At 37.7% G+C, this 12,439-nt stretch overlaps 1 protein-coding gene across 2 annotated transcripts in view; it reads right to left on the bottom strand.

The window, feature by feature from the left end:
• The window catches only part of KIF4A (kinesin family member 4A), a 118,222-nt gene that overhangs the window by 43,552 nt on the left and 62,231 nt on the right, over window positions 1–12,439 (bottom strand). For both annotated transcript variants that reach the window (XM_041742117.1, XM_041742118.1), the window contains exons 14-18: window positions 9,814–9,870; window positions 8,620–8,805; window positions 2,383–2,486; window positions 874–1,018; window positions 37–147 (exon numbers count right to left, since the gene is read on the bottom strand). In XM_041742117.1, the coding sequence (XP_041598051.1) occupies window positions 37–147; window positions 874–1,018; window positions 2,383–2,486; window positions 8,620–8,805; window positions 9,814–9,870 (603 nt within the window). The remainder of the gene's footprint in view (window positions 1–36; window positions 148–873; window positions 1,019–2,382; window positions 2,487–8,619; window positions 8,806–9,813; window positions 9,871–12,439) is intronic.

The raw sequence follows: 12,439 nt of genomic DNA, 5'->3' as shown, positions 1-12,439 counted from the left end.
TATTAGGTAGGCCTTTGGAAGGTTATAGTTACTTACCCTTTCTTTTAACTGGATAACTTCTTTGTCTTTTTGTTGTTTCCACTGTCTAAACTTCTCAGCATCCTCTTTCATCTGACGCATTAACTGTACCCGCTGGCTTTTCATCACCTGTAAAAACAAAACCCAGTACAAGTATTATTCACCTACACTTATTCTAGGCTGTTATGCAGATGGATAGACTATTAAGAGAGAAAACCCAGAGCTAAACTGAGAAGGCTGCCAACAGATTTTCTGATTAGGCTTGCAATGCTTGCACAAGGTTTCCAAGTATAGACTACACAAATGAACATGCTGAAGAAACTTTAAAAAATGTACCAACAGCTAAATCCAGCCCTAAATTCTTTGTATATAAATGAAATTTCAAGGAAATATCTACTAAGCCTCAAGGACAAATCCACCTAGCAACCATTGTATTCTAAAGGTTTCGGTATAAGTGGCTTGTGACTCCACTTTCTAGATGTCAGAAGTCAAATGTTCAATAACTGAAAATAATTTCCAGGTTTCATCACTTTGTAACTACTTTACGGAATTACTCAGCATAATCACGGAAGGTGGTCAGGATATCACGACAAAATATTAAGGTATCTTTCTCCTTTGGTTTCAGAGACTTTAACATTAAACTCTGAATGTTAAAGCCAGGTTTTGTTATTCAGATTCTAGATGACTACCAGGACAATGTCCCATAAAAGGGACATTTGTGGAGAGTCACACATTTGAAATGATGGTCCTGCCTGCTACTTTCTCATCTGACAACACCTCTGTAGTATAATTCTAAGTGGAACACCTATGTTTGTAAGTTTTAATGAAATAAACCCAAGGATGAGAGCTTATTACCCGTATTTCCTGGTTCAATTTGGAAACGGTATGCTCTGTGGACTCTTTCAGCTTCAGAAGTTTGGACTGTTCATTCAGCTTCTTCTTCAGATCAGCCATTTGACCCTCTAGCTCCTGGAGGCGTTTACGGCGGCGCTCACTCAACCTAAAAACAGATGCTATAGGAATGAAGACTAGCAGCAGCAAAACTTGACTTCAAAAGACATAGTGTTAGACTCCCAGGTTCACAGGGAGATATATATATATATATATATATATATATATATATATATATATATATATATATATATCATAGGTGATCAGTCACATAGCCATCTTTATTTATTTTTATTTTTATTTTTTTATATAGCTATCTTTAAATAAAGAATAACCACCCAAACAACCAAAATTGTCTCAATAATGGGAGCTAAATATAAAGAGTAAACAACAAATTTTTTTGAGTTTCTAACAATGCATTCGACTCAAATGACATCACTCCCCACCACTATGTTAAAAGGATGGTTCTTTGAAGATATTTCACTTTAGTTTAGCTGTAAAGAAATAATTCTGATGATTATTACACTAGTCTGAGACAGAAAACGAACATTCAGCATAACATTTAAGAACATGAACTTTAGACTCAACAGAGGTATAATAGAATCACTGAGTAAAAAGAAGGTAGAGTAGTCAATAAGGAAGAGGTCTGAGGAAGAGTAGGATATTCTGGTTATCTGTCTTGGTTTTATTCTTTTTTAAAAAGTGGGCTCCATGCCCAGTGTAGAGCCCAAAGTGGGGCCTGAACTCATGTCCCCAAGATCAGGACCTGAGCTGAGATCAAGAGTCGGACACAGAACCGACTGAGTCACCCAGTCTTGGTTTTACTCTTAACTGACTAAGGGATGGCTAGATTGGTTTTTCATTTACTAGCCTGGACATTAACTCTATTCACAAGCTAATCTGCCATCAGTACAGGGACAAAGAAACTGTAGCTGTCTGGTAGGTCTTATAATCTTTCAAAATTCAGCTCAAAATCTAACTGCTTATAAAGCCTTTCTTGATCATGCCAGCCTAAACTATTATCTCCTGACTCTGAATTCTTAAAGCTATTACTTCCTAGGAAATTTATCTAGCTACTAATCATATGCTGTTATGGCATTCTTTTTTTTAAATTTTTATTTATTTATGATAGTCACAGAGAGAGAGAGAGAGGCAGAGACACAGGCAGAGGGAGAAGCAGGCTCCATGCACCGGGAGCCCGATGTGGGATTCGATCCCGGGTCTCCAGGATCACGCCCTAGGCCAAAGGCAGGCGCCAAACCGCTGCGCCACCCAGGGATCCCTGTTATGGCATTTTTTTACTCATCATGAGGTATTGTTTAAAATCTCAATTTCTTTTCTTTTGTTTAGATCTCCTCTCCACAACTAGGTATAAATCCTGTGGGGACAGGAAATGGTTCTCTTACTTATTTCCTCTATAACTCCTCACACATAGTAGGGACTTGAAATAATACTTATTGGATATATTCTCACTTGGCTTGGTTGACATCCTTCTTCGTTGTCTGAAGTTCAAAAACCAATTCTTCTTTTTCCTTTTGCAGATTGATGACTTCCAATTCTAGATTTTTTATGTTATCCTAGAAATGTTATAGGTCAGAGAGAAAGCATTAAAAAGCACAAGAAGAAAATCACTTAAAGTCAATCACTTCAACATTCCACATCTTAAAGGAACTATGTATTCAATTTTGCCACTTCAATCACACACTAAAAACATCTGTACTCGATTTTGGGAGATTAAAAGTTCTGTAGTGGGAAAAGTATAACTTTGGAATCCAAAAGCCTGGGTTTGAACCTTGAGTCTAGCACTTAATATCTAAATATCTTAAGGGAAGTCATTTCATCTCTGTTTAGCCTTAGTTTCTATGCAGAAAAGAGTTAATATAGCAGGCCTGAGATTGCTGTTTTTAAAAAGAGCTGCTTGTAAGACTGGCCTTCGGCTCAGGTGTGTGAACTTGGGTTTTGGTAGGGTTCCCATCCTTTTGATAAGATTATGTCATTATGTCTCATTATGTCAAGAAACATGCTCTTAACCATAGAGAACAAACTGATGGTTACCAGAGGGGAGGTGGGTGGGAGGATGTATGAAATGGGTGATGGATAAAAAAAAAAAAAGAAATGGGTGATGGTGATTAAGGAGGGCACCTGTCCTGATGAGCACCGGGTGATGTATGGAATTGTACTATACATCTGAAACTGATTACAACACTGTATGTTAACTAACTGGAATTAAAATAAGACCTGGACTTGGACTCCTACTAGACTCTAGGGAACTTCCCTGATAGATAACATTTCACACATGTTGTCACAACCTATTGCTAGAGGAATTAAATACATATTATGTTACTCCACTGGAAAAAGAAGCTTGCATCTGGTTTCCTTCAGACTTTGCCCCAGGTGCCTTTTCCCTTTGCTAATTTTGTTTTGTATCCTTCCACTGTAGTAACTCATAGCTGTATGACTATATGCTGAGTCCTTTGAGTTATCCTGGCAAATTGTCAAATGCTGGGGGTGGTCTTTGGGACCCCTGAGAGTTTCCCTATCTATGTAAACTATTAACAGTACCACTTACCTCACAGGCTTGTTGGGAAGATCAAATAAGATAAACGATATTTTGTAAATAGTAAAGGGCTGCACAAACATTCTTCTATTCAGAACTTTCAATATATATTCAATACCAACTGTAGCACTGCATGCATTTAGGAAATGAATTCCAGAAACTGAATTTTAGTAGTTTCCAAGATTAGGAAAACCCAATAGATTCCTTCCTGTTCTCATAACCAAAAAATTAAAGGAAACTGCCTGAATGAGTGGTTGGTAGCCAAGATTATGTGCAGGCCTTAGACCAGTATTGAAATGACACAAAGAGGCAGGTCAGATGGGGCTGTATCAGAGCTTTCTAAGCAGGCAAGAGCTCTTTTCCACAAAATCTACTGAGTCATTCTAGTATCCAATGAAAATCAGTCTCATTGTTTTATAGTTACCCTGCATATTTAAACCAGCAATAACGTGTACATGATTATATTAGGGAAGTAACACATGAAAACACTGAGGTAAAAAAGCCAGATAATACTTATAAAGGGCAAATTCTCTCTACTGCCCTACTCTTCCAAAATCCCAGTCCCCTATCCAGTAACCACTGTTATCAGCCTGATCCAGATCTATCAGACACTTTCTAGACATTTACACATTAAATATCTGGACATTTACATATTCTAGTCTTTTATATATATATGTAAATACCTTAAAAATATACATAATTAGTAAATACATAAATATATTGTGGCAAATATCTAGGCAAATTTACATAAATAGATACAAAAATAATATATATACACATGTGCATATTTGTGTGTGTATACTTACTGAAATGTGTTAAAGATAAGTAGAATCACACTATATGTATATATTATTCTATAACTTGCTTTTTTCAGTCTTAGAGATTTATTTATATCATTGCATATAGATCTAACTCATGTTTTTGCCAACATGAAATATTCTTGTGCATGCCTTCTGTGCACATGTGCAAAGTTTTTCTAGGGTAAGAACAAGTGGAATTACAGAGTCATAGGGGTACACATTTTTAATTTTAATATATACTGCTGCTATATTTTCCTCTAAAGTGGCTATTCCAATTTACAATCTTGCTAGGAAATTACTTGTGTCCCTGCACCCTTACCAACATTTGATATTACTACACTTCAAAATATTTACTGATTGGATGGGTGAATAATAGTATCTTTTCAATATATAGGCCATATTTAGTCAAAACTATCTCACTGAGTTGAGTCCTGGGTTACTATAACTTGTGGCAATCTTCATTAATCAGAACCTATACCTCCTCAAATTTTTCTACAGCAATAAAAAATATTTATTTATTTATTTATTTATATAAAAAAATATTTAGAACCAGAAACTACCTTTATTTCTTAGAGACAGTGATTTACATGTGATGAATAGGTACTATTTACAACAAGAATTTGTCCCCTCTTAACTTTAAGGTTTGGGAGCACCAGCTTATTTGATTCCAAGGGAAAAAAAGGACAAGATATCTTACAGCTCTAGCTCTAACTCATTTTTAGCACCTCCTCCTAGGGTTAGAAGTACACTGGGGGAACATATATCCTCATATTTCCAGGGAAGGGTACAAGAGTGGAATAGTTTCTCAGCCTGTTAATCTTTTGTTTACCCTGGAAAGGTCAAAATACATTCAACCTAAAAAAAAGGCTGCATTTTTATGTGCCGTTAACATGGAAGATTGAGCTACATATTTAACTTGCTCCCTCCTGATAGCCCATTAAAATGACCGCCCAAAAGGGTATAAATTAACAAGGATGAAGAGAGCCACCAAAAGATATAAACAAACTTTAGAAGAAGAAAATAGTTGAGTATATAGTCACTGACTTAGTAGAGTGGATAAAGCTAAAATATGACTCCTATAGAACAAAGGCCAAGAACAAGGCAATATAAACCATAAGCCCACAGAGAGGAACAGAGAAGTTTCATCCACGGAAAGGCTGAATCTGAGAGGCTGGGCTCACAGACAGCAGACACGACAGAAGGTGGGGATAAGGTACCATACTGCTGACAGGAGATTAAATAAAAGTCTAAATATGACTGGGTAGACTCCTCCAAATCTCTTATTTTCTCTAGGTTGCCAGAAATAGGGCATACCATCACAATTCCAGGCAGGAGAATGAAAGATTTTTTTTTTACTGGAAACTGACCAGCCCAAGATAAACCTATGTACAGAACTTCCTATTGGCTTTTAGTGCCTTACTGTTAAATATGAAAGGAAAGCCAAACATCACTGGAAATTTGAGGAAAGTTTCTTCTATGAAAGAAAAACCAAAACAAACCTACTAAAGATAGGAATTTAGAGGAGACAGAGGCAAGGCAGGAAGAAAAAGGAAACCTCAACAAAATTTAATTTCTATTAGAGATGAACACTGCATCCATGAAAAAAAAAATAGAAGGCTATAAAAAATTAAAGGATCAAACACATCTTAGAAATTAATAGGCAAGTAGAAAAAATTCACCAGGAAGTGGAGGGAAATCACCCAGAGAGTGGAATAGCAAGATAAAAAAAATAGGAGGGAGGAAATAAGAAAAGCAGAAACTAAGTCTAAGACATCTCAATAACTAAGAGGAGTGCGAGAAAAGAGAAATGGAAAAAATAGAGAGGGGGCATTAAAGAAATAATATAAGAAAACCTTCCCATTAAGAACACAAATTTCTAGATTGAAAGGACCCACCAAGTACAATAAATAAGAAAAGACCCAGATCAAGGCACATCATTGTGAAATTTAATCACACTTGGGAACAAAGAAAAGTCCTGAAAGTGGCGGTGGTGGTATACAGATGAAATTAAAAGAATTGGGCATTATAATGGACTTCTCAACAGTAATACTGGAAAGAGAAAACAATGACGTAAAGCCTTCACATTTCTTTCTTTTTTAAAAAAGATTATTTATTTATTTATTCATGAGAGACAGAAGGGGGTGGGGCAGAGACACAGGCAGAGGGAGAAGCAGGCTCCATGCAGGGAGCCCGATGTGGGACTCGATCCTGGGTTTTCAGGATCATGTCCTCAGCTGAAGGCAGGTGCTCAACCGCTGAGCCACTCAGGTGTCCCAAAGCCTTCACATTTCTAAAGAAAAATCACTTCCATTGTAGTGCCTAAACCCAGGCAAATTAACAAGTCTAATAACAACCACCACCACCAGCCATTTTCAGGAATGCAATGTTTGAAAACATTTTTCTTTCATGTCCACTGTCTCAGAAAGTTACTGGGGTTGTACTCCATCAACACAAAGGGGTATCCCAAGAAGGAGGAAGATACACACTCTGTTTCAACATAGAGATGAGAAGTGAAGCAGATTCCCAGGACCCAAGATGATGGTCCAGGTTGCTGGCTGGGCAGCAGGCTTACAGAAAGCCAACCAGGACAGAAGATTCTGGGAGGGTTATCTTTAAGAAAGAAATGGAATGATAAACTACTTGGTATGTCTGACCATATTAGGAGGAGTTTTATAAGTCTGTGAATAAGTTTGGAGATAAATTATTGACAGGTATATAGAAAAATAAGAAAATGAAAAAATGAGATTATTAACTCTAGGGAATACAAAAAGCCAAACAAGAAAGGAAGTGGAATTGTATTATACTATGTGGCTCAGCTGTAAAATCTACTTACATAGTCACAAAAATTTAAACACTATTCATTTCATCAAAATTATCATTTTGAAAGATAAGAGGTGAGGTGGTGCACATGGGTGGTTGTGCAAGAGAGCTACATTCCCATTTCCCATAGTGGGAAGCCAATTGATAATATCTAAAAATTTTTTCACAAGTGTACTAATTTATTATTATTTTTTATACAAAGGTTACCATTTTAATCATAATAAGTGAACATTAAGTATGTTTACATTGTGTAACCATTATCACTCTCCATCTCTAGAACTGCCTCATATTCTTAAGAGGTACTACCTAACCATTTAATCAGAATTTCTTGAGACTAACTGGAAGTAAAGGAAGCTACTCACAGAAGATATCACAGCACAAAATTACTGCGGTTTTAATTGAATCTTGAGCTATTCTAAAATGTAACAGTAACCCAACTATTCTTTTTTTTGTACTCTTGATTTCCTTCACCTGTTTCATCCATTCCGCCATCGACTTCCCCTCTGGCAACTACAAGTTTGTTCTTTATATTTAAGAGTCTGTGTTTTCGTTTGTCTCTTTTTTTAGTTGTTTTGATTCTTAAATCCCACATATGAGTGAAATCCTATGGTATTTGTCTTTCTCTGACTGGCTTATTTCACTTAGCATTATATTCTTTAGATTCATCCATTTGTTGCAAATGGCAAGATTTTATTCCTTTCTATGTCTGAGTAATATTCCATTGTGTATATTATCACATCTTCTTTATCTATTCATCCACTGATAGACACTTGAGCTGCTTCCATAATTTGGCTATTATAAATAATGCTGCAATAAACATAGAGGCACATATATTGTTTCAAATTAGTGTTTTTGTATCCTTTGGGTAAATACCCAGTAGTGGAATTACTGAATTATATGGTAACTCTATTTCTTCAAAGTTAGATTATCTATCTATCTATCTATCTATCTATCTATCTATCTAAGAGAGAGAGAGAGAGAGAGCACATGCATGCGTGTGTGTGTGTGTGTGTGTGTGTGTGCACACGGAGGAGGAGGGGTGCATGGCAGAGGCAGAGGGAGAGAAAATCTCCAGCAGACTCTGTGCTGAGCGGGAGCTAGACAAAGGGCTCTATTTCCGGACCCAGAGATCCGGACTAAAAAAAAGTTCAGTCATTTGCCATGTCAAGTGATATCCATTCTGAGTCTCTTCCTAATTCACACTGTAACCAAGACATCTACTAAGAAATCTTTCTCAGTATAGCTATCAGAACGAAATTTCTCCCCAAGTAGGGACCACATTTATTATAACACTATCAAACTATTTATTAAATACCTATTGCATAAGGTAAGGTATTAGATCAAATGAAACAAAATTATACATTCCTTATCCTGAATGTGTATCACTTTTTTGAAATCAACAGTGCAACTCCAGGGGTACTATGCACATTATGTTGTCTCATCATCATGAAAAACAGTGTGCCTGTTTTTTTCCTATACCATTAAAAAAGAGATAGTAGACATGAACAAATGCTGCTCTAGTTAATATTTTACCTGGTACTGGAAATGAATGGGCTGTAGTTGGCTGTCATTCTGAGTCATCTTTCTGGCTAGTGCCTCTTTCAGTGCAAGGGCTTTATTCAACTCAACCAGCTCCTTAGACATCTGAGCTTGACGTAGAGCATGCTGAGTAGTGAAAGCATCAGAAGACCTACTGGTCTCTGGACTGGTTTCTACTTGCTGGAAAAGACCAAGATAATGATATTTAAGAGAAACAAGCAATTGGAGCTCCTTAGGTCCTGCTTCATCGGGTCTCACAGCTACTTCTCCATTGCTAGTACCTCTGTTCTTTTAAAAATAATGGCTTCTCATACATTTGCATTAAACATAGGAAATGAATCGATCCTAGCCTATTTCCCTGCTCTTATAGCACCTATTTCTTATATTCTTTAACTGACTCTTCTAGAGTAAACTAAGTTTCTTGCTCTTTCCTTTACTGATCTAACATTTCTTACTTTTACCTCATTCTAAGGGGTCATTACAGGAGAAAGAGTTCTGGAAATGGCACTTTAGGAATGGTGGAAATGGTGACAAGGCTTCATTTATTCTCATAGAGTTGACCTCTGGCACCTCATTTATCTCCTATCTTTCTTCTTTCAGAATATGAAAAATACTGATACACGTTTGTTTTGAGGGGAAAAGATATCTCAAGCAAACCATTGTCTAGCCTTTCGTTTTGACTTTACTCATAACCTTTAGCCCACATCTAATACATTTTGTCTATTCTTGCAACTTGAACACTCCAGATATTCTCCTTGGTTCTTTTAGTCCCTAACCATCCCATCCATAGAAAACGTATAATGAGAAAAAAAAAATCTCTTCTGTGTCTTCTCTGATGCTTTTTTGACTTTGCCATAATTTCCTAATTTGTTCCCTTCCTCATTCTAACTTGCTAGACAGCTGACACAGAATAGTAGCGTCTAACAATGAATCAGTAAGCCAGGCTGTAAAGAAGAAAAATGACATCCCTGAGATGCTCTGCCATCCATTACCAGTTATACTATTAAAGATGGAGCCTATCCAATTTAGGGATTTTACAAAGCTGATATTTACACTCAAGATTTCTGGATTTTCAAGGTATTCTATGGAGGATGGTAGCAATCAGGGATTCTCTTCCTCAGCTGAGTAATAAATTACAGGAAATGGCACAGTTAAAGCTCCTAGCTCTACACAAAGCCAATTACTTACAGCTTCTGGTTCCACTGCAGTATCAATAGCTGCAGCCATGCAAGCAACAGTTTCATCCTACAATGACAAATGAGTTTCAGTTTAGGAAAAGACTCTGAAGTGAAGATTACTAGTGGATTTTATACTGGTTATTCAATTTTTTTCAAGTATATATAGAGACTACTTAGGTGCTAGACCCATTCTGTGTTACACAAACACCAAAAATCACACATTTCCATTTCCCACCTCCTAAAAGTCTATCCTTATTATAAGGTTGATCCTGTAAGTCTTTGTAAAAAAGGGGGGGAGGGGCCATGTGGCGATTGACATATTTATTGTAACTTTCCTGCTCTGTCAGGGATAAGTGGGCCAGACTGAAATATTAGCCATTCTCATAGGCTAAAGTTTAATCCATCTTATAGACTCTACTCTTTACATTTTTACCACTAAGTCTACCTCTAATAATGTACAGGTCTAGCCAGTTCTCATGGACATACCACCCTGAAAACAGACATAGGAAATAAAGGCAATGCAGTAGAAAAGTGAACAGAATGAAAGGTTATTTTGTATTTTATTTTACAGGCAAGGAAACAAGAGCCTACTCTATGAGGAAATAAATTCCACAGGTAGACACCCCAGATAAATGTGCTCATGAAGTCATACAAATATCCTGCAGTTTCTCTCCCTCATATACACAAGAACAACCAATCACCTGCAGCTATTCCTGCAGCTATTGCAGGTAGCAGTTACTTGAAGGGAAAGGTTAACAACAATCTAAAAGGGAACCCTAAAACCACTTGTGAGGACTAACTTGTTTATAGGCAATCATATGAACAAGCTTGGTTCTCTCCACTGGAATTTAGGCTTTATTTGGCATTGCAACATATGGATTACCACTTCTGTTTAAGCGATTCTGCAAGCCCTGGGAAGAAAGGATTATTTCCAGGAAGTCACACAATTAAAGTGGTCATAGGTGAAAGAGCTATTGGCTCAGTAGCAAGGAAAGAATTTAGGGTTATCAAGTCGTCTCTGCATCGGCCCAGTGAAACATTACATAGTTGTTGAGACTTGAACCTCAGTAACTTCAAGGCAAGGAGCAAAGAGGCCCTTAGTAAGGTGCTATTTGTAAAGTACTTCCCCTTCCCAGAAATTCCCAATCTGTGAGACTCAGAGAAAATGCAAAGGAAGCTCTAGTGTTCCCACATCCCTTCTCAAGTGTTCCCACATCCTTTCTCATCATGATTTACAATACCAGTGATTCTCCAAGGGCCAGACATGAAATCCTTCTTGAGAAACAGAGCACTTTGATAAAACAACGACAACAAAATTTGATTTTGTGGGAACTGAAAGGACTGCATGAATTTCTCACAGGTGATTGCAGCAAGGAGGTTTGTTTGAATTGTGTTTTAAAGGAAGAAATGGGGGATCCCTGGGTGGCGCAGCAGTTTGGCGCCTGCCTTTGGCTCCGGGCGCGATCCTGGAGACCCGGGATCGAATCCCACGTCGGGCTCCCGGTGCATGGAGCCTGCTTCTCCCTCTGCCTGTGTCTCTGCCTCTCTCTCTCTCTCTCTCTCTCTTTCTGTGTGTGACTATCGTAAATTTAAAAATAAATAAATAAATAAAGGAAGAAATGGTACAGTTTCATGCTTAGAGCCCCAGGAGGAAGATTCAGGAACAATGGTTGCCTTCATAACTGAAAAGAGGGCGTTCATCTGTCACTTAAAATAAAAATAGTTCTAATTTAGAACGAAGGGGACAAGCACTTACATTTGAAACATTTTGCTTTCACTGTAATGAGTTTTAATAAAAGCCACAGGACACAATGTTGTGTATTTCCAAAAAATATGTGCCTGGGAGGGTCTCTGAACAATAGACACGGAGAGCTCTGATTCAAGAGTCCAGCAGGAGCCCTAGGTAAAGGGGTTTACTCTGCCTAACTGTGACAGTAGAGGGAAGCCAGGGGCTTTATCAGCTTGTGGCAATCTTTAGTAACTTCTTGCTTCACGTGTCAAGTGAATTTTAGTGGCAGATACAGCGATTCTATAGAGTTCCTCTGAGTCAGCCACCAACCACTAAGCAACTTCCTTTGGAGGCATGCCAGGCACTAATCATATCACCAGATCCTCACCGTGGATATGCCTTCTCTTATGTTATTAGCTTGTATCCATGAGTTTCCTTCATCTTTCCCATGTGACTCAAAGCCCCAGAAATGAGGTGGTGTGACATCCTCTAAGATCAGTGTGGGGGCCATGAGTGATGATGGCGTCCTGGATCACTTTTTTGTGATCACATAAGCTTTGGTTCCACAGCCTGGATTACCTTAATTCTGAGGCAGCTCACACAAGGTTTTCATACATGAGAGGTTTCAGCTATATTTAAGTGGAATTATAGATAGTGACATTTCACCTTGTGATAGCCATTCTCTGGCATGCACTCTAAAATTTAGCCACAATGAAGTCCTTATCATACCCCACTTTCATCCCTTTTTGTTTGGCATATACCCTTCTCTCTATACAGATTTTTTTCCCCTTTGTCTGTGTGACAAACTTCTATTTGTTTTTTTAGAGCCCAGTTTCTTCTGTACTGACTCCCTGAAGTTTCTAGGTGGTTAATCGCCCTTTGCTCATATTGCTAATGTAAGAGGATC

This window comes from Vulpes lagopus, chromosome X, assembly GCF_018345385.1.
Source record: "Vulpes lagopus strain Blue_001 chromosome X, ASM1834538v1, whole genome shotgun sequence".
Lineage (NCBI taxonomy): Eukaryota > Metazoa > Chordata > Mammalia > Carnivora > Canidae > Vulpes > Vulpes lagopus.
This window is presented reverse-complemented; position numbering and strand designations above follow the sequence as displayed.